The sequence below is a fragment of the Podarcis erhardii genome, assembly GCF_964252035.2.
Source record: "Podarcis erhardii genome assembly, chromosome: 2".
Taxonomy (NCBI): Eukaryota; Metazoa; Chordata; class Lepidosauria; order Squamata; family Lacertidae; genus Podarcis; species Podarcis erhardii.
Window position 1 is genome coordinate 34,523,003 of NC_138498.1, and position 27,043 is coordinate 34,550,045.

At 40.1% G+C, this 27,043-nt stretch overlaps 1 protein-coding gene across 2 annotated transcripts in view; it reads left to right on the forward strand.

The window, feature by feature from the left end:
• The window catches only part of TMEM104 (transmembrane protein 104), a 74,231-nt gene that overhangs the window by 1,097 nt on the left and 46,091 nt on the right, over positions 1-27,043 (forward strand). For both annotated transcript variants that reach the window (XM_081850811.1, XM_081850810.1), the window contains exons 2-8: positions 2,460-2,554; positions 6,450-6,571; positions 11,458-11,539; positions 11,913-12,009; positions 12,638-12,718; positions 20,575-20,674; positions 21,572-21,680. In XM_081850811.1, the coding sequence (XP_081706937.1) occupies positions 2,510-2,554; positions 6,450-6,571; positions 11,458-11,539; positions 11,913-12,009; positions 12,638-12,718; positions 20,575-20,674; positions 21,572-21,680 (636 nt within the window). In that variant the 5' untranslated portion in view covers positions 2,460-2,509. The remainder of the gene's footprint in view (positions 1-2,459; positions 2,555-6,449; positions 6,572-11,457; positions 11,540-11,912; positions 12,010-12,637; positions 12,719-20,574; positions 20,675-21,571; positions 21,681-27,043) is intronic.

Consider the following 27,043-nt stretch of genomic DNA (forward strand, 5'->3'; position numbering starts at 1 on the left):
GAGTGATTCATCTCCACTATGCTTACTTGCTACATTTCTTTGCTGATTGTGAAGGAAACATTCTTACTTCCTCTTTTGTTAGTATGGAAACCAATCCCCCTTCCCCACCCATTCACATGCCTTCATAGAGGTTCTGCTCACCTATGGCCTTTAGGCCAGTGAGCAAAAATACAAGTGGTATTCCACCCCCACCCACCCCCAACTATCTAAGTGGACAGTTACATGTGCGGATTTTACTTTGTCATTATATTTGAATCAGGCTTTCTGGCATGACACTGACTCCAAATATCATTCCTTAACATTTGCTTTGTCTGCTCCTTGTAGTCTTGTGCTTCAAATAACTGATGGAGCAATCCTAACCAATTGCAGGGAGCAACAGAACAGCAGCTCAACCACTTCATCCCAAGCTTTACTGCTTATAGTGACTAGAATCAAAAGTGGTGGGTGGCTGGGGGGGGGGGCTATAAAAGCTCCAGGCAGGCTCAGCAGAGTGCCCAAGAATTGAAACCTGCAGGGCTTTGGAACCAGAAGATTCCAAGCTGCCAGGCCCTGCCTCAAAATGCCTTATTTCAGAGCTCTCTAATGGCTTATAGTGGTAGAATCACTGTTGGTAGCTTTCTATTTCTCAGGGTATAGCAGCGGTGGCTGGCAGGAGCTGGTGGAGGGTCCCCTCTACCTTATCCTCCTCTTCCTCCAGCAGCAGAGATTGAAAGGGTTAGGAGTACATTCTGAGTGTCTTCTGATAAGAGGCCCTCTTTATAGTATTTTCTGTTCACGGCAGTAATTGCATACATCCAATGTGAGTAGCCATATAAAGTCCAGGTAAAACTTTCCTATGCCATGCACTAAGATGCAAAAGGAGTAGGAGCTAGGAAATTCAGGACAGAGTGGTTTCTTCAACAAAGAGCCCAGTCTCAGCCAAAGAAGGGGACTTGTGAGTAAATGATATGGTGTAAGAAAGCAGGGCCTTGGAAATCCTTGCTTTTTGTATTCAGGCACATGCAGTGCCTTCCATGGTACTTACACTTTGCCTGTAACTTTTTCTGACTCTCTCGTTCTCTTTTTGGTTCAGTGGAATTGCTAATGTGTTAGATAAGAATCTTAGTGCCAACTCATACAGTACAGTATGGGTCGGTCCCCCCCATGTAAACATTTAGAAATTTTTCAGCACGCACACTTGCATGAAGAAACTCATCACGTGGGGTAGCATGTTATGGATGGTGTTTTCCTCATTGTTGTAAAAGGTCTGTGTAGACTGTGAGGTTTTCCTGCCTATTTAAGCCTTGCTCCAGTAGCATACTATAATTCTGTTTGGGTGGAGATTTTATTAGGGCCAATAAAAATGGCACAAAAAGTAAGCTTTCAAGTTCTGTTGCAGCTGCATTTGGAATAGCATGTACAGTTTGGGTTGCCTCACCACTTAAATAATATTGTGGAGGTGGAAAAGGTTCAGAAAAGGGCAACCAAAATGATGAAGGGGATGGAGCACCTCTCGTATGAGGAAAGGTTGAAGCATTCAGGGCTTTTTAGTTTAGAGCAAAGGTAAGAGGCAACATGATAGGAGTTCTCCATGTCATACATAATTTTATATACTTCTAACACTAGAATTTGTGGACATCTACTGAAGCTGAATATTGGAGGATTCAGGACAGAGAAAAGAAAGTTACTCTCTACACAGCACATAGTTAAAGTATAGAATTCACTCCCACAGAAGGCACTGATGGCCCCCAACTTGGGTGGCTTTAAAAAAGGTTAAACAAATTCATGGAGGATAAGGCTGCCAGAAAGTTTTGAACCCCTGTAACACAGCTTTCACCAACCTAGTGCTGTCCAAATATTTAGGCCATAACTCCCAGTACAAAATTTATGGAAGGCACCAGACTTAGCAGGCTTTCTTTCAACTAAGTCCCACTTGGTTCAGTTGCACTTTCAAATAACTATGCATATGATTGTAACTGTAGCCTTCAAGTAAAACATCTAACAATTATATTTAATCGTTAGCAACCAATTGTCATGAATGCTTGTTCAGGAGATGTGTAAATTGTAAAGTAAGTGACTTAATTTAAATAAGAGATCTTAAATCTATTTACCCCTTAGTGATTATAATCCATTCATTCTAAATGAAATTCCTTAAAGTGTGTTACTATATCATCTGGCTAGATTTTATACTTTTAGAGTGACAGGAGAACCTTAGTTTTGATCCTTGTTTTTGATGTGGCTGGTATTTCACTAGATTCTCTAAAAGGATTATGGACTTTAGTGATAATTATGCAATTTGCAATGCAAGTGAAGAATTCTGATTTCAAATTCAAACTAGCTGATTTGGGGAAATCTGTTTACTTTTCTTTCCAGAGAAGGTAGGCAGCAGTACTACTAGACTTGCATTAATGCACAGTGATGAACTGCAGTTACCGCTTGCTTTGTTGACTCCTGTAAATAGCTGATAAAATTTCTTTCAGGTTAACAGTGGTTGGATCAAAAGGAACTGACATCTCTCATCGGCTTCAACATGGCTGGAGGCATTACTGATACAGGAGAGCTGTACTCACCTTACGTGAGTATTTAGCATTACTACAGTCTCTTGCTGGAGACAAGCAGCACAGTTATGCTCTGTATTTCCTGCTCCTGTTTCTTCATGGTTCCCCCCCCCCCCATGTTCTTGTTTTGATTTTAAATTGTGATAGGGATTTTATACTTGTGTTACAATACATTTGGAAAAAACTCAGGAAACTTTTCTAATACAAGGACTTGCTTGCTCTTTTCACCCACACATGCTCTAAAAGCTTATCAGACTTGCGTTTTTAAACATGCTTTGATGCTTAGCAAACCTTGCCAAATACCCTCTATTGAGTCTCTAGTGAATATTCAAAGTGTGTAATTGCACTAAAGCTGCATCAGCGAATAAGGTTGCTTCAACATATGTTAGATTATGATAGATATAATACTAACAAGAGGGAAAAGAATCCCAAATATCAGTGGCAAGAGGAACTAAGTAATTTGGGTAGTGGATAGACTAGCCAGAAATTAGATGTGGCTAATTTTATCCCATGCTGTCCTTCCAGTCATGGAAGTCTCTTTGATCCAGCAGAGGATTCCATGAACAGTTGGAGGTGATTTTCATTAGTTCCGCTTTTGAGCTGCTATCACCTTCATACCCTCCCCATCTATTTTTTTAAAAAATATTTTTATTAAAGAATTACTTGGTTTATAAAAGTACGCACATTGTTTCTTTTTTCAAGTTCTAAAGTCCTTTCTACAGATTAGTTACATTTGACATGAGACATTAGTGTTGTATACAGTATAAGGTTGGGGGAAGAAGAGGGGGAGGGCCCCCCTCCCCATCTTTTCTAGGGAATTGGAGGATCTTCTGACACAGTATGGTGAAGAAAGGGGAAATTTGCAAAAATCACCTCCCTTTTTTGTCTGCAGATGCCTGTATGGGAACAAAGAACCTTCCAAGTAAAGAAGGACAGCATTGGTTACAACTTGACACCTTCAAAGCAGTTTTCAGACTTGTGCCATTTAGTGATGTAGTTGTTCAAAGTTACACCAAGCTGTTCTTCTGTGAAGCTGAACAGGTGTTGTCCTGTAATTTCACTGAATGGAAGGCTATCTGGAAGCCATATGTAAAAGGCTCTTCAGGGAAGAGCAGTGTGCAAGCATACTAAATACATGATTATACTTTTCTGGTTGTGAAGTCTTTAGGGCAGTGACACATTCTCTTACAGTCTAGACCGCTTCATGTAACAATAAAAAGACATGTGCACAAAGAATGTGCAAAAGATTCCGGGGTGCATGTTTACATCAGTCAGTGCAGAGGCATTCTGCGACACAGGGGACAAAGGTTTTTAAAATTTGTGTAGCTTTCTTAAATAGCTGGTGGGCTGTGCTTGCCCCAATAGGCTCTGTTCTGTTTCCATAGTTGGAATTCTTGTTGCTGCCATCTTGCAGCAACAAGTGGTTAAAACATCAGGAAAGTATTTTCTTAATATAAAAATTGAGATGAACAAAGAGGCTTTGAAAGCAGTGCACATACATACACAAGAGTTGAGAGTTGCTGAAGCTGCATCCTATGATGCCCTTTTATGGCATACCAGTGGACTCTGTCCTCCTTCCTAATATATAACCATCACAGCTCTCTGTCAAAGCTATCCTTATGAGTGGTGGTTTTCTGATTGCAAGTGATTTTTGAGAAGACATTAATCGGATAGTGATGCTTGCTGGTACATTTAGTCCATGGAAGATTGATCTGAATCTTCAAGGGGAAAAATAGACTCCCAAGATGTTAAATTACCAAGTACCTTACAGATTGAAAATTATAGCATTGCAGAAATCTTCAGGCTGTTGAGCATAAAAATGGTACTTGCCTCATTTTTGGAGGGCCCAAAATATGATTCTACCAGTATCTGAAATAAATCTTCCCTCCCTATACTGTTCTTTTTAATCAGAGTCAAAGAAAACCTCCAAGGTTTCTGTCCTCAAAGGCTTCGTGTGCAGAACCAATTAAGGCCTAGAGCCAGGAGGTGGTGTATGCAGGGAATGACAGTTCTGCCCAACGAGTTAAAAAAACCGCTTTGCAAACTGACATCTACTGTTTCATCCTCTGGGAAAGCAGTCAAAAGATGCATTTGCTGTTCAGATGCCAGTAAGTACAGGAGGACCTTGTTCTCTCAAAGAGAAGTGAATGGCTATGCATAAAAGGTCTCTGAAGGATGCATTTGTAGTTCAGAACTTCTGCCATGAGCATTTGGTTTATAAACTGTATACATTCCCTGTTCTTAAGGTAATTTTATTTATGGTTACTTTTGGTTTAAAAATTGTGTGTTTGACAGTGGACATGAATTCCAGGTAGATGGTTGTCTTCTGATAATGGACATTCCAGTAATTTTAATAAGGGGAAGGTAGCCATCAGTGGTGCTCTTTCTCTCATCCTCCCTGCACTACTTTCTTGCACTTCAAGTCTAATGGATACTGTATCTTAGATGACACATGATTTTAATAAGTTTAAATTATTTTCCTGCTAGTGCCCAGGGCTCATAGGAAGCAGCTGTATACTGAGTGTGGCCATTAGTTCATCTGCTTCGGTGTTTTCTGAATTGGCTAGTAGTTGCTCTCCAGGGTTTCAAGAAGAAATCTTTCCCAGCTCTACTTGGAGATGCTAGGGTTTGAATCTGGAGTCTTTTACATTCAGATATTGTCATCTGTCACTGAGCTGCCACCTTAATTACCCATTGTGGTTCTGACTTACCAAATCTATTCATACATGAGTTCTTCATGCTACGTTTTAATACAGAACTGTTTTAGTTATGAGGGCACTGCCCCACAAATAGTAATGACTCTTGTTTTTGCTGCAGATAGAGCCAGTGTTGAACCTACAGGATAAAGCAGATTAAAAATAGAAATTGTGGAATCTGAGCCCCTTGAGGTAGTTCCATTTTAGCACTTCGTACTGTGGGAAGGCAAGTAGGTTTTTACTAAACAAAAGAGCAAATTTCTTTTGCTGTTACTATTAATGTAATGTTCTTCAATAAACAAGAATAATGCCTGGTCTTAGCCTGCCATTTAAATGTAAGAACTGAGGCAGGAACTAATTCAGAATAGCTCTTCTTAAGGGTTGATTTTACTGTCAACAAGCTTGTCATGCAGATATTCCCATTCGTTAACAAGATTCCTCTGGTGTCCCAATAAGGGAAAATTTCCATCTGCTTCACTGCTAAATATACTTGGGAGGAAAATTACTTGTCAGACTCCTGTTTGGCTAATAGTTGGCAAGCTGTGGAATGCTCCTTTAATACCTCACATCCTATATTGGCTCCTCATGGGTGAAGTTGAGTAACTGTACCACCCTTCCCCCTATAAAAAAACCTCAGCCTCTTTGCAACACCTTTAGTTTCAGAGAATCTTTCCTTTGGAGTTAGAAACATGGCAAGTGAGAGAACTTCATAACTTGAGTAAAGGGCTTCGTGTCATAGGGTAGGGACAGTCACTGATACAACTCACATGATGTTTTGAGGCTATGTCCTTTCACCAGCATGTCTGGTCTTTCTGCTTAACTCTTGCTATGTGGAGAAGGAGATTATATCTGTAATCTCCCTCATCATGAAGGCTTAGGTTGGGAAAACAAGAAATAAACTATTGGGCTATTGGAAAGTTGTGGTTTGCAGAGGGTTTGCATAGGTGTTTTTTCTTTTTTTAAAAAAACAACAATTGTTAATATTTCTAAGGCCAAACATTAAACACTACCTAACTGTGTAAGTATGAGCTAAAAAGCATTTCTCTACTGAGACGATAATATTTTCTATAAAACTGCACCATTATAGTAGCCATGTTGGTTTGGATTGTCTATGAAGGCTGCTGCTTTCTGGCCATTTTGGGATCGCTAGCCAAAGAGTCTTTTTTAACAACTAAAAGTCACATGATTTTAACATTTATGCTTTCTTTAATTGCAGGTTGGCCTGGTTTACATGTTCAATCTCATAGTTGGGACTGGAGCTCTGACTATGCCAAAGGCCTTTGCCACTGCTGGTTGGCTTGTCAGCCTCATCCTAATAATGTTCTTGGGGTTCATGAGGTAAGAGTTTTCTGCATGTCAGTTTCCATTAACAATCTACTGGGAACTTGTAAATCCCAAAGGTGTCACTTGTATCTAAGTAATACAGTCCATTTGTCACCCAGCCATTGTGATTTCAATAAGAAAGTTGTGCCTTGGCCTTGAGGGAGTGTTTTACATAAGGCAGATCAGACAGTATTCTTACCTAGTTCATTCCCCCACATGTGCTGAAGAGTAAGAATGCACTTTCCTCCCTGCCTATTTGGCACATCAGCCCTTGCCTCCATTGCCACCTTACATCCATACATAGGTGTTCTAATATGGGGTGCATTTGCTCGAGTTCTGTGGTCAGACATTGGACATTTATTGCACATTCTGAGCCCACACATGTGGCGCATTAAATGTGAACACCCTGTTTGAACGTTATGTACAATAGCATCAGAGGCAAGACAGGTGATGCTTGGATGGACAGGGAGCAGAACTTGCTTCCTGCCACGTGTAGAGTAGCAATCTGGGTACAGTGTGAATTTTATCCAGTGAGGCCTAGCATCTGTCTCACGGCTACCAGAAATTACTGGATACCTGTCCATTTAAGATGGTAGGAAAGAGAGTTCTCTCTTCCTTCTATCCCATTTCTGAGTTTTCTGTCTGTGGCCAAGTCAAAAGGACTTTGCTCTTTTACGTTTCCTCACACTTGATGTTGTTATCTCTCATGGATTAGGATTGTCTTTTGCTCCTTAGAGGAATTATGTTTGTTAATAGTAGTGAAAAGCTGATGAAACTTTAGCATTGCAAAAGTCAAACCTCATCAAAACAACTTTGGTTGTAGAATAGGAGGTTAACAGGGACTACTGCCAGGCTTGCTCCTTGGCATCTTCCTCCCAGGCTTCATAGGAGCATGATTTATTTAGTAGCTGGATGATCTGAAATGGGTTGCTAGGTATCTTGAGCACAATTGGAAAAAAGATTTGTGAATCTGACCAAGCACAATATAGAGGCCAGTTGCAGACTTTTGAGATGGTGGTGAGGGTATTTCTGCCTCCTTACCACTATTGGGTGAGCTGAATTGTGTCTAGCTAAGCTGTTCTTGGTTGTTGTTTTTTTGTTTGGTTTAGGTTATTAAATTCAGGCTCCTGGGCAGGAGCAGCTACCCTGGTGTGCGGAAAACTTGTTTGCTATGTCCTTTCCCTTTAGCTTCTGAGAACTAATATATAAAGCTGATTATTAGCTGATAGTGTGAAGCATATGCTCCACAATACTAAGGTGTTATTTTTCTGATTAAAGGTAAAACCTTGCTTTAAATTTAAAAATAAAATAAAAAGTGTGTGTGTATCATCTTAATTGATAATCTACTATCCTGAATGTCAGGGATCCACAAAAGTCAGCTGATCTGTAGGGACCACAAGTCTCTCTTGGGTGACCTCCTTCTGTATGTCCAAGATTTGAGAGACCATTCCCCCCCTTTTGTTTCCACTGGAAAAGGGGTGCACTTATTGCAGTTGGGACGCGGGTGGCGCTGTGGTCTATACCACAGAGCCTAGGGCTTGCCGATTGGAAGGTCGGCAGTTTGAATCCCCTTGACGGGGTGAGCTCCTGTTGTTCGGTCCCAGCTCCTGCCCACCTAGCAGTTCAAAAGCACATCAAGTGCAAGTAGATAAATAGATACCACTCTGGTGGGAAGGTAAATGGTGTTTCCATGCGCTGCTCTGGTTCTCCAGAAGCAGTTTAGTCATGCTGGCCACATGACCCAGAAGCTGTCTGCAGACAAATGCTGCCTCCCTCGGCCTATAGAGCGAGATGAGCACTCAAGCCCAGAGTCATCCGCTACTGGACCTAACGGTCAGGGGTACCTTTACCTTTACTGCAATTGGGAGAAACAGACTGTATCCTTCCTTTGAAATCTGACACTCAGGAAATTGCATAAGGAGGAGTCAATCTTGCATATTTGTTGCAGCATGCTTTGGGGATGGACAGAAGAAGCAAGATGCTCTCTAAAACTTGATGAGAAGTAAAAAAACCTGACCCAGTCTCCTCTGTTGCAGAGGGATTGCTGGTGACACAACTAATGGTTATCTACCAAGGCCAGCCTAAATTTTGTGGGCTTCTGATGAATGTGCCTGCTGCTTTAATTTGTTGCAGTTATTTTATGTACTTTACTGTTCCATTGTAAAAGTATTGCCTTTCAACATTGGACAGGGTTACTCTCTTCCAGTGCCCTTTTACCCTGGGTTGAGACTGGATTGCTTTCATGTTGAGACATAATCTTATAAATTGCTTAACATCTGTGGAAGGAAAGGCATTATAAAAGAGTAAGTTCTGTTGGATGGGAAGCATAAATCCTTGCAGTACCAGTGACTGAATTGCTTCTGAGGCTTTGTAAAAGAGATTATTTCAGAACCTTGAAGCCTGCCTGTAGCATTCTCTGTCTCATGCTTTGATTTCTTTTCCAATTCATTTCTTGATGCTGTTGGGATATGGGTTGGTTTGCAATTACTGTATATATTTTGTATCAGCCTTGAAATGCTGCCCACTGGTGCCAAGTCGTTTGAGATTTTTTTACCCTGATCCTTTCATTCCTCTGTTTTGCACTTCTGGCTCCCTAATATCCTCTGGAGAATGCTCAGTGTAGTAAAAGAACATAGGGGAAATTATCCAGGCCTCTGGATGTTGCTGCTGTGCTCTAATCCTAGCAAAACTAATTTCTCATTCAAACTTGATAAATGAGTTCAGTTGGTGAAGCAGTAAGAAACCATTTTTGTGGTTTAAATAAGATTGATTGTAGTTTTTAGTAAAAATGAGAGAGAAACTTTAACATGGTCATCTAACTGGGGTAATGGCAATTCATTTATAAGATCAACAAAGCAAATGGTAATGGGGAATGGGGACAACTGATTGATCACTTGCTCTCAGCTATCTTCCTGGCAGCTCTTGGAAAATGTTTTCAGTCCTTCACTTTTTAAATCTTTTAAGTGGTTCCTCTAACTCTGTCCAGCATTAGGTCTTTGAGTGCATTTGGGTACCCAAGTGATCAGTCTTTTAGACTGATATAGTTCTGTCAGTATCTTATTTGTTTATTTAAATAATTTTGCCCCACTTTGCACTATGTATCTCAAAACAGCTTGTAGAAAAAATAAACATATATTATGCAATGAAGCTGAATGTCGGACTATTCAGGACAGGCAAAACAACGTATTTCTCCAAAGAGTGCATAATTAAATATGGATTTGATTCTAACAAGGGGCAGTTACGGCCACCAACTTGGATGCCTTTAAAAGATAATTAGACAAATTCAAGGCTATCAGTTGCTACTAGCCATGATGGCTATAATTTGCCTCCAAGGTCAGTGGAGTTGCTGGAAACCATAGAAGAGGAAAATGTTTTTGTGTGCGAGTGCTGCTTGCAGACTTCCTTAAAGCATTTGGTTGGCACTGGGAGAGCAGGATGCTGGACTAGGTGGGCCATTGGTCTGATGCAGCAGGGCTTTTCTTATGTTCTTACCTTGTTCAGATTATTTATTGGCCCTCATCCAGCCCACTGCTGTGTCCAGGCATTGGTCCAGGTCTGCCTTTCCTGATTGAGATGCAATAGAAAAATATAACTGGCTATCAGCATGGTAATGACACCTTGCCTCAAATTGCCTAATGACTGATCCCAATGGCTTCATATAGATGGCAAATAACGTTGGAGATAAAATAGTGTTCTGTGGAACCTCATAACATAACAGTGGAACATTCTTCCAATGCTGGTCTCTGCTTATGACCCAAATAGAAACGGAACCACTGTGGCATAGTGCTTCTGATACCCATTCCACATCACTGGCCCAGCAGGATACCACGGTCACTGGTTTTGAAAGTCACCTAGAGATCAAGTAGAAGAAGCAGGGCCACACACTCATCATGGCGACCAAAGCTTTTTAGTCCCATGCACCTTAGCTGCACCTTCCATCCAAGGCACTAAATCTCTTACAGCTACCATGTTGCACCTTATTATAGATAGCGGAATTGTCCCCCATGACTGCCCATGATCATCCTGGTGTAATTGATGCATAGTGAGATGTCCTATGAAATGTGCTTATCCTATAATTTATTACTCCAGTTAGATTCAGTTCTGTAATTCTTGACATTTGGGGATATAATCCACCAAGATTTGTTCAGCAGGAATTCCATTAAAATGAATGGGAGTAACATAAGAACAGAGACATGAATTTATGCAGCCTTTTTCATTTCAGTTAAGGTTGTTCAGAATATGCTCCTGGTAGATGCAACACTTGTGCACTAGTCTTTCTGCTTTCTTCAATGCTGCCATGCGTGAGAGTCTTTGCTCATGTTAATTTTCTTTTGCTGTACTGCTAAGAAAATGTCCAGACATTATGGGGAGCAAGCAAATTTTCTTTTTCAAGTGTCTACACCATTCATGAACAGAGAACAGGGTAGAGAGCATTTCTTTAACATTAGATGAGTCCTCCAGTAAGGGGAGCTGAGCCTCCCTCCTAATTTGTCTTACATTTCTGCACTCCATCACTTTACACACTTTTTGTCCAACTCAGCCCAGCCACAGTACCATAAGTGAGCTGGATTCTAGCGGAAAAGTCCCTGAAATGATGGAGGACAGGAAAATAGAAGTGTCTGCAGCAGTGCAGCATGGGGAGAATAAGACCAGCTCTCCAAACCCAGCTGACTCTTTTGATACAAAAATTAGAATCTCTTCCATGCTTTATACATAAACAGGACAGATGCAAGAACAACAATTGTGTGACTGCCCATACTGTGTACAGTCATGCCCTTAATCCCCAATTTTGTTTACACTTTGCACCTTAGAATATATAGGTTAAAGACTGTGTAGGTGGGGATGGAATATTGCAACCCATTGTTATTAACCAACTGGTACTTTTACCATTTTTCCGCCAGCTACATGACCACAACTTTTGTAATGGAGGCCATGGCTGCTGCAAATGCCCAGCTTCGTTGGAAGAGAATGGAAAAGCACAAGGTTTGTATGGCATTTCATTTGGTTGCTAATTATTTTTCTTCATTGCTATAAAATCTCAGTGGAGCAGATCTGTTTTCATTTCATTTGTTACGTGTTTACCTTAAAATCTGGCTGTAGATTCTGCACCATGTTGCAAAACTTGACTCATCACAAACTTAGCCATTTTGTCCCTGGCACTGGGATGGATGCTCAGCCTTTTGGTGGACCAGCTGAAGCTATAAGCATGCCAGAAGGCTTTCGGCTGGAGAGGTTTAGTCTTTTTTTCCAGCAAGTAAAGACTCCTCTTTTTTTACCTCTTGACATTCTGTTTCTTGTCAGAATTCTGAAAGTATTCTATATTTTGAACACTTATGCTTATTTCTTACTCTTCTAGGATGATGATGAGGATTCTTCATCTAGCGTTTCTGATAGTGATGTTCTTCTTCCTGAAGGCTACGAGCGATCAGAGACACGACCTATCCTATCTCTTCGTAAGTATCTAGCAAGAAACTTTTCTCACTCCTATGAGTTGCTCTTCAGTGCAGAGAACAAATGAGAAAGTTAGACACAGCCTACTTTCCCTGTGTCTTGTATACACATGCACATGTAGTAGCTTTCTGAGAAACACAATACTAGCATTTTTACAATTCAAGAAAACTAGTTTATCAAGGTATCAAGGCACTGGCAACCCTCTTTTCTCCCTAGCCTTGCTTCCACAGGGTTTCAGTGACACAAAATGTACAACTGAAAACCACCTGAATCTTTTTTATATGAAATCATTTGTGAGATTCCTTTCAGACCAAAATGTTAACTCTGAGCCAGCATCTTAACTTACAACAACCTATAGCCTTGCAAGTAAAATCCCAAATGTAGTAGTTTGCAGAGTTTTATTCGTCCTTCTGCCTTGCATGTACAGTACCTAATTTGTAGGGGGGGAGGGAAATCTCAACTGTTATAAAGTTTCCTTTTCTGGTCTCCTGCAGGCAATTATTGTTATAAGCAACACAGGAAAGTGTTAATTTACATGTCTGAGCAAGATGGAGAGAGAACAGGTTGTGGCTTGAGCGGGACCCATCTTTGAGATGTAGGCTAAGAGTTTCCTTCCCTCTAACCCTGCAGAGAGACGAGGAGCACCTAACGTTTTTGAAATCACTGAAAGGGTGGAGATGGGTCAGATGGCATCCATGTTCTTCAATAAAGGTAACTACCTCCAAGCCACAAAGGCTCTATTTCATATTATGTATATTTGGTTGTTTTTTATTTAACCTAGCTTTTGTCAGAATCTCTTAGTAGTTGGTGTTTTCCTTGAGGAATGACAGTTTCAAGTAAAAACTACATGTGCGAACCATAATAGGAATCACCCACTTTTCCAGAGTGTTTCTGAAAGGTTCCTAAAGCCTAAATGTCAAGTTTGACACCCCACCCCATGTGAATATATAACTTCTTTTAAATAGGGATATTTAAGGCTTTTTGTGGTCTCAAATCTGCTTGAGATACTGAATACCTACTTCTCCTGGCTACTAATTATGTCTGGAGGTGGAGAAACAGGTACCATCTTGTCTGTGTGTTCATGTATTTTGGCTTCGAGAGACATAGTCTCACTTAAAATAAAGTTTTAAGTGTTTGTAGTTTTAAAGAAAAGATTGACATGTGACACTAATCTATCTTTCTGTCTCAGAGTGTAAATAATTATCTTTGATAAGGCTTGAATTTTTTTAAAGGAATGAATATAACACATCTGGACTGGCAGTAGAAAGATAGTCAGCTGAAGAACTTTGCTGTACATAAATGCCGTATTAAATAGTCTCAAAATGTTTACTAATATGTATTGTGCTCCAGGTAACAATTTTTGCAGTACTGTACTGTTAAAGGTGCTAAACATTTTCCATATCCCTAATGTGCTGTACTCCTCATCCTGGATAAAAGCAAATAGTAATTTAAATTGCATCCTGTTTGCACTTTTGCACTCTTTCATTCTCAAAGAAACTACTGAAGTTCTTAAGCAATGGTAGAGCTACTTGACATAGGAGTTAGGGTTTGGGAACTGGAGCTAGCTACTATAAAAAATTTTTTACCGTTGGGTGTATTTCAATATGACAGAAGGAATTTGGTTTTGGGTTTGGTGTTAATGAGGCTTGTTGAGAGCAGTACAGATAAAATAAACCTGTGAGTGACATCCTAGTGAGTGGGTAGGTTGTAAAGATTCAGCCCAATTACAGATTCATTTAAATACTTAGCCCAGATTGAACTGCTAGAGATATGAACTGCTTGCCTTGAATGGTATGCTAGCATTCTGTTTTAATTGCTGTGATGGATAACTTTACCCAGCAGAGGGTGCTCAGGTCACATGTGTGAATTCAGAACAGTAGTAGTTGAATATTATTTAATTATTTAATTATTCAACTTGTAATTCACACAAAACCTTCATTCTTTAGTTTTCCCTTTACCATAAGTAGACCATGCTGTCAAGTTCCTTCTTTTAGATGAGAGAATGTGAATATTGAATAATTACAGGAGGTTTGGTGAAAGAAGCCCCCCCCCCCCAAGTCATGGATACCTGTATTTCCACGATATTTGCTTCTGCTCTGTCTTATGTATTAAGTGACATCTTATATGTTATATGTTAAAGTGACATCTTGGTGCTCAGAGTTTTGAAAGCATCATGCAGGTTTCACAGATCCACAAGTACCTTGACAAGTAATGGAAGTTAGCTTTCTGAGGATCTCTGAGCTCTATAAAACAACTAGTTTCTGTATCAAGAAAAGTTGTCCAGAAAGTTTTAAAATGTGTGGATGGAGTCTGTGAAAGATCTTGAAATGGATTTTGGAGGTGATCTTAAACCTGTAGCCTCCATTTGTGCCCTTTAGGTCTGATATTATTCTCATTTTCTTACCTCTGCTGCATCTCTTTCCTTGTCATAACTGTAATGCAACAGTAAGTCATCAATTTATGTAAATTTGGATAGTACAGGAAGATGAACTTTTTGATGGATCACAGATCCTTAACATGTCAAGAAAATTGGCTGTGCATTTTGGCAGACTGTTTTTGTACACACAACTTTTATGGATGAGCTGAAAGCCAATGTTTAATTAAACATGTATTACAGCAGACATAGGCAAATTCGGCCCTCCAGATAATTTGGGACTACAGTTCCCATCATCCCTGACCACAAGTCCTGTTAGCTAGGGATGGTGGGAGTTGTAGTCCCAAAAATATCTGGAGGGCCGAATTTGCCTATGCCTGTATTAGAGTGACCAGTTTAGTGTTTAAATCCTAGAGAGTGATTTTGAAAGAAAGGGCATTCAGATTGGCCGGACTCTCTTGGGTTTCAATCAACACACTATTGTGGCCCCTTTTAAAAGTTGCTCGAGTCACTTGATCTCCTTCAGATAGGTGGTAGTGAGGATTTCCATAGAGAGCCATTTCCCCAAACTTCTCAGGTAATTTTAAGAGGTTGCAGATCCCACAGATCATTTGATAGGCAAGATATTTTGATACTAGGCTTGAAGAGCCCCTTCATTTTAAAGCAGAATTGGACAACCTGTGCCCTCTGGATGGTGTTTTAGTACTACTCCCCAAATCCCTAATCACTGGCCATGCTAGCTGGGACCAATGGCAGTTGAGAGTTCAGCAATGTATGGAGGGCCACAGGTTCCCCAACCCTATTTTAAAGGCACCAAGTAGGCCCCATCATTCTGCCCAGACACTGAGGTCCAGTGCCGAGGGCCTTCTGGCAGTTCCTCGCTGCGAGAAGCCAAGTTACAGGGAACCAGGGAACCAGGCAAAGGGCCTTCTCGGTAGTGGCGCCCGCCCTATGGAACGCCCTCCCACCAGATGTCAAAGAGAAAAACAACTACCAGACTTTTAGAAGACATCTGAAGACAGCCCTTTTTAGGGAAGCTTTTAATGTTTAATAGACTATTGTATTTTAATATTCTGTTGGAAGCTGCCCAGAGTAGCTGGGGAAACGCAGCCAGATGGGCGGGGTATAAATAAATTATTATTATTATTATTATTATTATTATTATTATTATTATTATTATTATTAATATTACATTAATGGCTTCTGTTTACTACCATACATCTCCTGTTCTTGCTTCATCTATTCATCTTTGTTTCTGGGCAGCTTGTCTGGTTTGTGTAGAAGCCTTTCTCCTCCAGTTGGTTTGGATGTCTTCGCCTCCCCTCTGAAGTGCCAGATCTTTTCAACTGTCTTAATTCTCTAATCCCATCCCTTCAGAACTCAACCAGGCTTACTGCAGTTAAGCATAATCAGAATTTGCACATGCATTCTTCAGTGAACTATAGCAATTATTTGCTCTTAAGGGAGAACTTCTTACTGCCCCATTCTGTGTATTATGTTGTTTTATTTGAACCCCCAAACAAGTCTGCCCAGTGACTGTATGCTAATGTTACACCCCGACCGCAACCTGGCAGATTTGCTATTAGGGTCATGAGATTTATGCAGTACAGTCAATGAATAAGGCTTTCAGAGTTTCATGGCTAGGTGAAGATGTGTTGCGGCTCTGTTATACCTTCTTTTGAGAGTTATTGGCCTGTTAAAAGCAAAATCCTTGTTTTCACTGTATTCTTTGCTCATTTCCCTTGACTATCTTAACAATTTGACATGCTCTGGATCTGCAATCTTAAGAGTTGAGCTGTGTATAAATCTTCCACCTCTGACTTGTCTGCTTTCTGTAGGGAATAGATTTGCAGTCTTAACTCTAAGGAGAAAAAAGGGCCTCTGGCTGTGAAGGGAGTCTATTCTGAAGGATAGCTGGGTGCTCTTTATCAGGGATCCAGAAGTCATTTATTGTAATAATGGATTCAAGGCACATACATCATGTACCATCCTTGCAGGAAGTCATTGATCTTCCTGTTTTGTGTCCAGTAATGAAAGTATTGATCAATGAAGGTTGGTGGCAGTTTATAAAACAGAAACAACACTAACGTCTATCTGTAGGTGGAGAGGGTGGAGGCTATTGGGTGGTGCTTTCACCCCAAATCCTCAGCTGAGATCTGTGCCTTGAATAAACAACATAGAAGTGGGTCTGAGATGTTCTGCAGAGGACAACAGGATTGGTTAAAATGTTGTGGTTTCAAATTGTTAGAAGCTTTAAAATGTTTAAAATACAGATTATCTGAATATTTTAAATGCTCTGAGCCACTGTGGCTAAGGCACAGGCCTTTATTTTGCCAAACAAATGAAAGCAGTATATTCAACTTTTGTTTTCTACAGAGTTCCTAGTGTCAATTAGATGTAAGAGGGCTGTAGTCAAGTGACCTAGCAGCTTGGGCACCATACCTGTTGGTCTGATGGCAACAGTGAATAATAGCAATTCTTCCTTCCACCCCCTTCACTGTGTCCTTTTACCATGTTCATTTACAAGGTACTGTTTAGGCATTGATTGATAATCATTTGGGGAAACCAATCTCTTGAGTTGTGGTGACCTTTTCAAGCATTTGTTAAAGCATGCTTCCTTTCAGCTTTTTCTCCATAGATGTCAACACTTTAAAAGAAAGATCTCGCATCTCTTAAGACAGAATTTTCCTTTGCTTGCTAGTATTCCATGAAGCCCAAATGTCATATATCTTTTTACTGATGCTGAAAAAGTATATGCTATATCTTTTCTGTTTTTTATTTTATTTACCTATATATGTTGGTAAATAAAAAGTTGTGTAAAGTGAGTATAATTTCCATATTTTATTTTGTTTGATATTTACTTAAATTTGACATTCTGGATGTGACACTTAAAGCTGCTATCCTTTACACAGTTATTTGGGAGTAAGCTCCATTAAACCTATTGCATCTTATTTCTGAGAAAACATGGTTAGGATTGCTGTGTTGGACTTGGTGTCACTTTGTATTATGAAAAACTAGCTGTGGACCTAATTTTGGAGTCACTACTGTGGATAAATGACGGCACGACTCACTGCACTGATGTACATACATATTGGATATGATATGAGGACACCTAATTTTGTTAAGCTTTCTTCACCCTTTTTCTTCTGTCCCATTTATCCAAGTAATGCTGAGATACTCACTCCTTTTTAAATGTAAGGAATAGCTGTGATCTCATTTCTCAATCTTTCCCAATATGAAATGTGTACTCTTCCGGAGGCTCTGTGATGAATTAAAGGCACTATTAATGTCTTTCTGAATATAGGAAAAATATTTTCGGCTGCAGTCTTTTGCGATCCTCTCCTTATAGTCAGTTATTGATGTAGTGTTTTTGGACTCCAACTCCCATCAGCCCGAGCTACTATTGCCAGTGTTGATGGGAGTTATAGTCAGCCAGCATCTGAAGGGCTACAGGTTCCTCACTTCTGGTGTAGTGAATAATTGTTTTCTTTACTTAACAAATTATTTTCCTCCCTTGGTCAGAAGGTTATTGCAAACTGGTTTGCACTGTTTTCTTTTCACATGTTTTTTGAGATATGAATTTGTGTTAAGGCTTTGACATTGTAACTTCCAGGACATGTGAGTTCTCCCTGGTGTTCAAAGCAGAATTCTCATATCTCCCCCACAGATATTTGCACCTGTAGTTCATATATCTCACTGTAGGGGAAGAAATAAAAAATGGTGATCATATGGATCTTTCTGGAGACTTTGGTTCTCTTTTAAATGGCTAAACATGAGGTGGGCTGTCCTTTAGGTCAACTGGGATCTGTCACAGGGAAATTCTTTGGATGACACAAAGAAACTCAGAATAGGAATGGCAAGGCACTTCTGCTCTCCTCACAGATGGCCACACCTAACGTCGAGAGCCAGTGTGGTGTAGTGGTTAAGAGCGGTAGTCTCGTAATCTGGGGAACCGGGTTCACGTCTCCGCTCCTCCACATGCAGCTGCTAGGTGACCTTGGGCCAGTCACACTTCTTTGAAGTCTCTCGGCCCCACTCACCTCACAGAGTGTTTGTTGTGGGGGAGGAAGGGAAAGGAGAGTGTTAGCTGCTTTGAGACTCCTGAAGGGGAGTGAAAGGCAGGATATCAAATCCAAACTCTTCTTCTTCTTCTTCACTTCTAGGCCTCGTACTGTCATAAAGCACAGCTGTGAATCGCTCTAAAGCTTCTATTTTTTTAGTAGCAGTGGTGCCACAACAATTTAGGTGTCAATATATGGCTCTGTTCTGTTGCCAAGCTCAAAATCCTATGTTAGATTGCATCATAAAACACTCCACCATAACAGCTGAAGCATTTTGTATGGTGGAGCTGCTAGTGTAATGTGCAGTTAGAAGTTGTGCACCAAAATTCTAGACTAGATTAGTATTCCTGTCAAGCTCCTTTATTTTTTGCTTTCTTACAATATTCCTGTCTTCTCTCCTTTTATATGAAACAATGCATGTTTTGTTTCCTTGTCTCAGCGGCCTTTGGAAATGAAATCTGTTCAGATTGAGGCATTCAGTTCTATTTCTTTTAAGTCAAGCTGGTGCATTTTGGCATCTCTTTATCCTTATTGATTTCTACTCATCAAAGCAGAGTTTGTTTGCCTCCCGGTAATTCTTTTTGTCTGTGAAACTATAAAGTCTGTCTCACCTGCGTCCTCTAGAGCAAGGGTATGGTGGCAGTGAATATTTTCCTTGATAAAACGGAATATAGGATAGGTAATATTTTATGGCGGGGTGGAGAATATTTTTCAGTCTGGGGGTTGCATTTTACTTGTATACATTAGGTTAATTTACGCTCACTCACATGCCTGTATGCCCTCCAGCTAGGCCAGAAAAGGCACTGTTAAATGTCACAAAGCACTCAAGGAGGGAGCCAAAGCAGAGTCTGTGAGGGACATGGCAGGGGAGGGGGTGTCACATGAAAATAGCCAGGTATAGTGGCTTGGTGGGAGGCATTCTTGGCCCCTGGGTATGAGGTTCAGCACTTCTGTTTTATGGGATGCAAACTTTGTGGAAGTAGAATTGCACCTGGTTTTTAAATGGAGCTACTATAGAACTGGTTAGGTTAATGCAGGCATTTGATTACATATCTGCAGGGTAAGGAAGTCTGAAGCAGGAAAGGCCAAGTCATCTTTTCAAAATACCTTCCTTCTGACTAATATTGGTTACCATTGTTTGCTGTGTGATAATGGCTGGTTTTAAGCACCTTGTTTGTGCTCTTACATTACACAATGCACTGTATCTGAGCTTGCCCCTAGGCAGTTCGAATCCCCGCAATGGGGTGAGCTCCCATTGCTCGGTCCCAGCTCCTGCCAACTGAGCAGTTCGAAAGCACGTCAAAGTGCTTCCTCTGGCGGGAAGGTAAATGGTGTTTCCGTGCACTGCTCTGATTTTCACCAGAAGTGGCTTAGTCTGTCTGCATACAAACACCAGCTCCCTCAGCCAGAAAAGCGAGATGAGCGCTGCAACCCCAGAGTCGTTCACAACTGGACTTAACGGTCAGGGGTCCTTTACCTTTTTTATTAATTGATGAAGGGCTCAACACCATAGGTCCAGGGTGCCTCAGGGACCACCTTGACCCTTTTATTTCAGTGCAATCACTGAGATTATATGTAAGAGCATCATGTGAGATGGTGAGGCGCATTTGACGTAGACACAGAACTGAGCCTTAGAGATTCAGCAGGCACCTTCTATACTAATGTTTCAAATGTTTGCTGAAAACTTCTCTGTTGCTAGGCTTATGAAGACAGTTAAGAAACATTTCCCCTAATAGTGAGATGGAGAACTGTTTTAATTTTTGTGTGGTTTTTATTGTATTATAATTGTTGTAAATGGTTTTGTTATCTTTTATGAAAATACAGTATACAAATATTTTAATAATGTTGAAAATGCATGCTTATACAGTTACGTTAGTCTTAGACAACTGGACTGCCCCTCAGGAACACTGTCCTAGCAATTGGTAGGGCTGATTTTTTTTACAAATGAAGATCATTCTACTAGGTGAAATGAACAAGGTGTTGCCAATAGAGTCGTGAAATGTTTTCCCCAGAAGCCTTTTTGCAGCATAGCAAGTTGAAGTGGTGATCCACAAAAGGTTCCTAGATAGATCCTGGTGTAAAAAGTGAAACTACAGGAGTGAAACTATGTTTACTATTCCCTTTATTTACAGTGGGAGTCAACTTGTTCTATTTCTGCATAATCATCTACCTCTATGGTGATTTGGCGATATATGCAGCTGCTGTCCCAGTTTCTCTCATGCAGGTGACCTGGTGAGTGTGCTTTCGGTGGCAATATTTTGCAAGCAGCAGTTTCTTGCTGAAATGTCGGAGGATTGCATAACCATTTCACATTGATGGTTCTGGCAGAAGATTGACTTGCTAGTTGTAATTAATAAATTTAAAGTATTTCTACCTCACACTTCAAACTAATTTTCCAGAGTGGGTTACATTGTTCTGATGTAATTTGACAGTGCTTAGCATATTGACAAAAACTAGGTCTAGGGGCTAATTTGTGAGTTACTTCTTTATAGGGCTGCAATGCTTACTTGATTGATTCTTTGATTAGATTAGATTATCGGAAGGTGCTGCTGACTAATTGGGCAGCAGATTTTACAATGGTCTAAAATAATTTTTGTACCTGTATTTACAAAAAGCATGAATGACAGGTGCCACTATAGAACATACATTCCCCCTTCTATCCCACACAGCCAGGAATGGGTATTCTAAGACTAGGAGCCTGATACAAAAATAGCCTTTCCTTCAATACTGTTGTTGATTCATACACAAACTAATCTGGCTTTAATCAATGAATTACAAGTTATATGATTAAATGACTACTATTTCTTTAATCAAAAAACACTTCTATTTTAAAAAATGTCTACATATACCTTACATGCCAAATCTATAAGGTACAGTGTTGAAGAATGTGGAGTTCTTGATTGACCGAGACTCCACATGGTGTGTGCTGTGTAAGGGGAAATTCTCCAACATCCTTTAAAAAAGTGTGGGGAGGAATGGTGGCTGGGGTTTGCATAGGTGCATGGGTGTAGCCAGGATTTATGGATGGGGAGAACCTCAATTAATTAAGTGTTTTTAATGAGGCGCAGCTGCTATGCCCATGCATAGGTGCATTAACTGTGGTCTGCTTTTGCTTCTCCCTCTTGTCAGTAGTGTGACGGGCAATCATTCATGCAGTGTTGAAGATGGTACTAAGTATAATGACACAGACAAGTGTTGGGGACCAATCAGAAGGATTGATGCTTATAGAATTTATCTGGTGAGTATCTCCTGCGCCTGGGGGAATTTTACATCCTTAATTAAATAACTGATTCTGAAGGGATGCTTACATGCTAAGGGTGATACCCAGTATTAGTCATACCCATTGAAATCTGTGAACTGCTGTGAACTGCTGAGTGAGATCAAATGTAGCACAAGCAGGCATTCATGTATGCAATGGGGTTTCTCCTTCCTTTCTTACACCCGGAATCTGCTTTGCAGGGTTGGGGGCTGTAGGGGTTGAAAACATGCCAGAAGTCCCATTGCTCAAACAAGCAGACATCATAGAATGCCACCTATAGGTTTCAGTGGGTCTACCCTAAATATGACTTTGTTTGATTTAAATTTTATTGGTGATAGCCATCTACTCTTGCTGATAGCCCCTTCCCTCTCCTTTTCCTGCTGGACACTTGTTACCCAAATGTTGAAGATGGACTTAATAGCCTTCAAGGTTTGTCATTCTTGTCTTGAAAAGCAGTCCATCCAACAGTGAATGGGTTCTTGTTCACTGTGCTGCGAAACAAAAATGAATTTGACATTGCTGCCACGTTGTGAATTCTGGCTGTACTTACAGTATGATGTCCTGTTTAGTTGCTCATTTAGATTCCCCCCAATAGTTTTCCTCCTGCTTTGCTGCTTTTTCTGTTTGTTGCAATAAGCAGCTGCATTGCTGGTGAAATGATGACAATCTTACAAGAATTTATAGTTTGTATCAGAAATCACTCTGAAGAATCTTAATCCTTGTTTTCTTTCAATTTCATGGTACATGTATGTGCACAAGATTAGATGCCTTTTACTTGTGAATGCTTCAAGCAGATTCCTCACAAATGCCTCTTTATCAGGAAACGGGTCTTTTTTAATTGACCTTTTTATTAGCCTTTTTTTTTAGTAGTATTTCAATATACTACTAAATTCCAATAGAATTTTCTCTGTTCTGTGATAGAAACTGCATGTTTTAAAGCATCCTTGTCAAAGGAACCTGCTTTGACATAAGTGGCAGATAGCTGATTGCATCTAAGCACAAAATAATAATAATTGGGATAGGAAGTGGGGGGCAAGGACAAGTAAATTAAAGGAATTCTCTCTTATTGAACAATAAAACCAACCAAAGTACTGTGGAACTAGAGTTATGGATAAAAATAAATATTGCAGTTGAAGGCTGAAGGTAAACATAACTGCTGGCAATGAGGAAGTGACCCAGAGCAATATATTCAGTTTTCATTTGACTGTGCATGTACATGTTGGGGTTTTTGTGAGTGCCTACTGGATCAGTTCCCTGAGCAGCACACTTCTCCTCCCCCCGCCACCACCCAGTAATAATGTTGAAGCAGGAGTTAGGCCTTAGGAATATTAGCAAATGTCACAGCCTGGTTAATTATTTAAAAGAAATATTATTGCTTTATTAAATTGCATCTAGGCCTATTTCTTCAGAATTTCTGCATGATTGAAGATTTTCTCAATGAATTTCAATAACTCTGACCCACCAGAAGGAGCTCATCAGGAAAGGCAGACATGCATTAATTACTGCCTGTACCTCCCATTTATTGCACCTGTAATTCATAAAGCCAGAGATTTAAAAAATAATAATATTGTGACTTTTGTAGAAACAGAAGGTTTATTGCTCTGGGTGTGCAAATTCTATGACACAATTTTGGTGTCTTTGTTTTGGATTTGAACAATACTTTATTATTTCTCAGTCCCTAGCAGCATTGATTCTTTCTCTTTTAGTAGATCAAAGTATCAGTTCAAATTTACCAGTGTCACATAGCCTGGTTGTCATTTCTGTATTCTATGTAGTGTCTAGCACATCGCTAAATGAATGTGGAAGAATAATCGAAAGAGCTGGTAAACTGTAGATCAGCAATAGGTGCTTTACTCTGAATTTGTCTTTCTTCTGTCATTTTCAATGTCTCTGCTATGTCACTTAGACTGTTCAGATTACTCTACCCCAGCAAACCCCACAACTGCTTTGGAGATGGGCCTTGGGTCTGACACATAGGAACTTAAGAAGAGCCTGCTGAATCAGGCCAATGGTCCATCTGGTCCAGTATCTAGTACTCGCAGTGGTCAACCAGATGCTTAAAAGAAGTCCAGAGACAGGACCTGAGCACAACATGGTGCTGGGAAGGTGGGGTTGCTAGGGAAATAGGGAGAAGAAGTTAAAGAGGCAGCTGAGTGATAGAGACAGAAGGTGCTCTGGACATCTTTTAAATTTAAACTAACAGTGGCATGAGCAGCAATACTTCTCTTCCCCCCACCCTAAGAAAGAAAGAAAGAAAGATGTTAGCTCTGATCTAGAAAGCACTTTGATACATGAAATTACTTATAAATGCACTCACTTTTAAACTGGCAGCAGTTGCTTATAGTGGGCTGTTACTGAGGTTTCATCCATGTTTGTATGGAGACTCGGTTGACTGCTTGTTGAATGGCATGGAGGACCACATCTAAAAATAGCAGACTTGGAAGCCCTGTCATGTGGCCCCCTGGATTGAGGCTATTGAGATATGTTTATGCAGAAAGTGAGAGTATGTAGGGATGGACCTCAAAGCTTGGCTAAATTCTTGAATTATTTTCAGTCTGCATTTTTTTTATAATATGTCTGCTCTACTCAAGGCAGCTTACATAAATTAAAATCAATGTGATTATTTAAATAGGAAACGAGGTGGTAAGGGAACACCTAGTTACTATAAATTAATTCACATATCCAGGGCTTGATGAGCTGCAGCCAAAGATATGAAAGGAGCTTGCAGATGTAATCTCTGAGCCTCTTTGTACAATGTTTGAGAATTCTTGGAAAACAGGTGAGGTCCCTGCAGACTGGAGGTGGGCAAATGTTGTCCCCATCTACAAAAAACAAAACGAAAAAGAAGACTCTGGTAACTACTGACTAGTCAGGTTCTAGAACAGATAATTAAATGGTCTGTCTGTGAGCTGTGATTACTAAGAATCATCATGGGTTTCTTAAAAACAAGTCATGCCAGAGGTTAGATAGCTGTCTGTCATGGATGCTTTAGTGGAGAATCCTGCATTTTGGGGGTTAGACTAGATGATCCCCAGAATCCTTTCAAACTCTACAATTCAATGATTCTATGATAAAATAAATCAAAAGTAGAAGGGAAAAACATCAAAGTATATGCATTGACCATTCACCGTTTTGTGCATGTAAGTTTGTTTATGGACTGAACATTTGCAGAAGATAACTTGCTTTCTAAAGCATTTTCCAACAGCGGGTCTCATATTTTTTGAACTTCTTCCATTGAATCTGTTGTGTAGAAAGTAATAGAGCCTTTTAAGCAAGCTAATTCCAGTATGGGGAGAGAGAAATATTGAAAGACCAATGCTAAAGTACTTTGATATTCCATTGAGTCTGATGTGATTTCCTTCCTTCCTAGTATACTGTGTAGTCTAACATAAATTTAACTTCCATCTGAAATTACAGGTTTATTAAGGACTGTGGAATTTGTATTGTCTCTTTCTGTGTATTCTCTCCATTGCTCCCTGTGACCTTTAGAATTCCAAATGACACTGTGATAGATTATTTGAATTTTACATTTTATGCATTTTCCTCATATGTTTGGATTATGTATTTTTCTGTTTATGTACTGTAAACCACCCTGTGATCGTCTGATGAAAGGCAGTATATAAATTAAATAAATATTAATAATAATGCAGCCAATAAAATGGAAAAGAAATGCCACAAGATCTTTGCATCCTTAGAATTATTTGCAGTTTTAAAACAAATCAGTGGTATCCACTGATACTGGATTAATTGGGCAATTTTCATCCTAGAAAAGCCTTCTGTCTCCCTCCCAATGTCCCTGTTTGTCTTTACTCCCCTCCCTTTCAGTGCAGTAATAACTTTCAAACACTGTATCGCGGAGCTGGGAAAGAGGAAGAGTGAATGACTGACATAAAGTCCTATTTCATGGTTTAATGTCCCAAAAGTCCTCTGGAAATGGTCTCTGTTCCCGTGCTTCAAGAATGGAAGTTGAATGCCATGTATGTAATGAGAATATTTAGACAGATTAAGTTGCTCTCTGATGAGTTGCCTGCCTGTGCAGCATTTTTAATATTGCTCTGCAGACTCCAGCACACCTAAATGGCTACACTGTCTGCACACAGTCTGTGGGGCCTGCATTAACCTTCGTCCTGCACAAATTTTACTGTTACCTCATCTCTCTTGTAAATTACTTCTGAAAGTACAGCCTTGCAAAATAAACAGGCAATGGAAAATGTTGTTGAAATGCTTAAATCAGTCTCTCCGCCACCCCACCCCGCAGCCCCATTATGTTATTTGAGGCTCTGCTCTGCTTCTGTTATTTTGGAAGACAACAGAAGGGTTTTGAAGTTGAACTATTCATTCATGGTACATTATCAATATGTTCTTTGTAATTCAGCTAGGAGCTTGGGTGACAATTATATTTCACCCAGTACCATGGTAATGTGAAATGTTCATGGTTTAAGCAAATAACTTACAGTCTCACATTGTTTTCTGGTAGCTGAGTCTCATCCTCTAAAGCCAACATGATATGATTCTCTTAATTGTCCTGTAACAAGAAAGGTTTGCATGGCTTCATTGCTCCTTACATACCCTTTGCATGTTCCAGTTGAATTCCTTTTTTAGTGCAAGCCACAGTTTGAAACATGATTAGAAGCTGGTTTGCAATCCTGGTTTGTAGGTGCAATCCATAGTTTGTCAGTTTGAATATAATGCTGACAAAAAGGTGAAAGCTAGAGCATGGCTTTCTTATGCATTGCCAAAGCCATGCTTTGATATCTTATGTAAAGATCCCCGAATTTTCATAAACCATGTTCTGGGTCTAAAAAGGATATAGACTAGTTGTTTGGTAGCTCAATCATATATTTTGAAATGGCACACCCAGACCTTTGCTACATGTTTCTGAATAAAGTGAGCCACTTGTATTCTGCATAAGCTGGTTTTGATTTGTGCTTTCACCGTAATAATGAAACTATGTGTGTACTGTACATTATTTTATACATTCCATGGATTACAGATGTGCAATAGCACTCATATTGCTAGAATAGAGACAGTTTTAACTGGAGCAATAAGTAGCCATCCAGAGGGTTGGAGCCAGGATGCAGCACAATAATTGCAAGCATCACCTCTGCTCTCCACCCAAACAGCTTTGCTTTCCCCCTCTGCTGTTCATCTACCTTCAGGGCACAGACGGAAAATGACTGAAGCTCCCAAGGCAGGGGAGGATAATACTGGTTTGGAAATAGGCTTTGCAGAAGGCACTCTCTCCCTCCTGGCTTTGTGCTGTTTTGAGACGTTCTGGTACATCTGTTCTTTTAGGGTTTGGGCTGAGACTGTTTAGCTAATCAGGACAGGAACTGGTATCT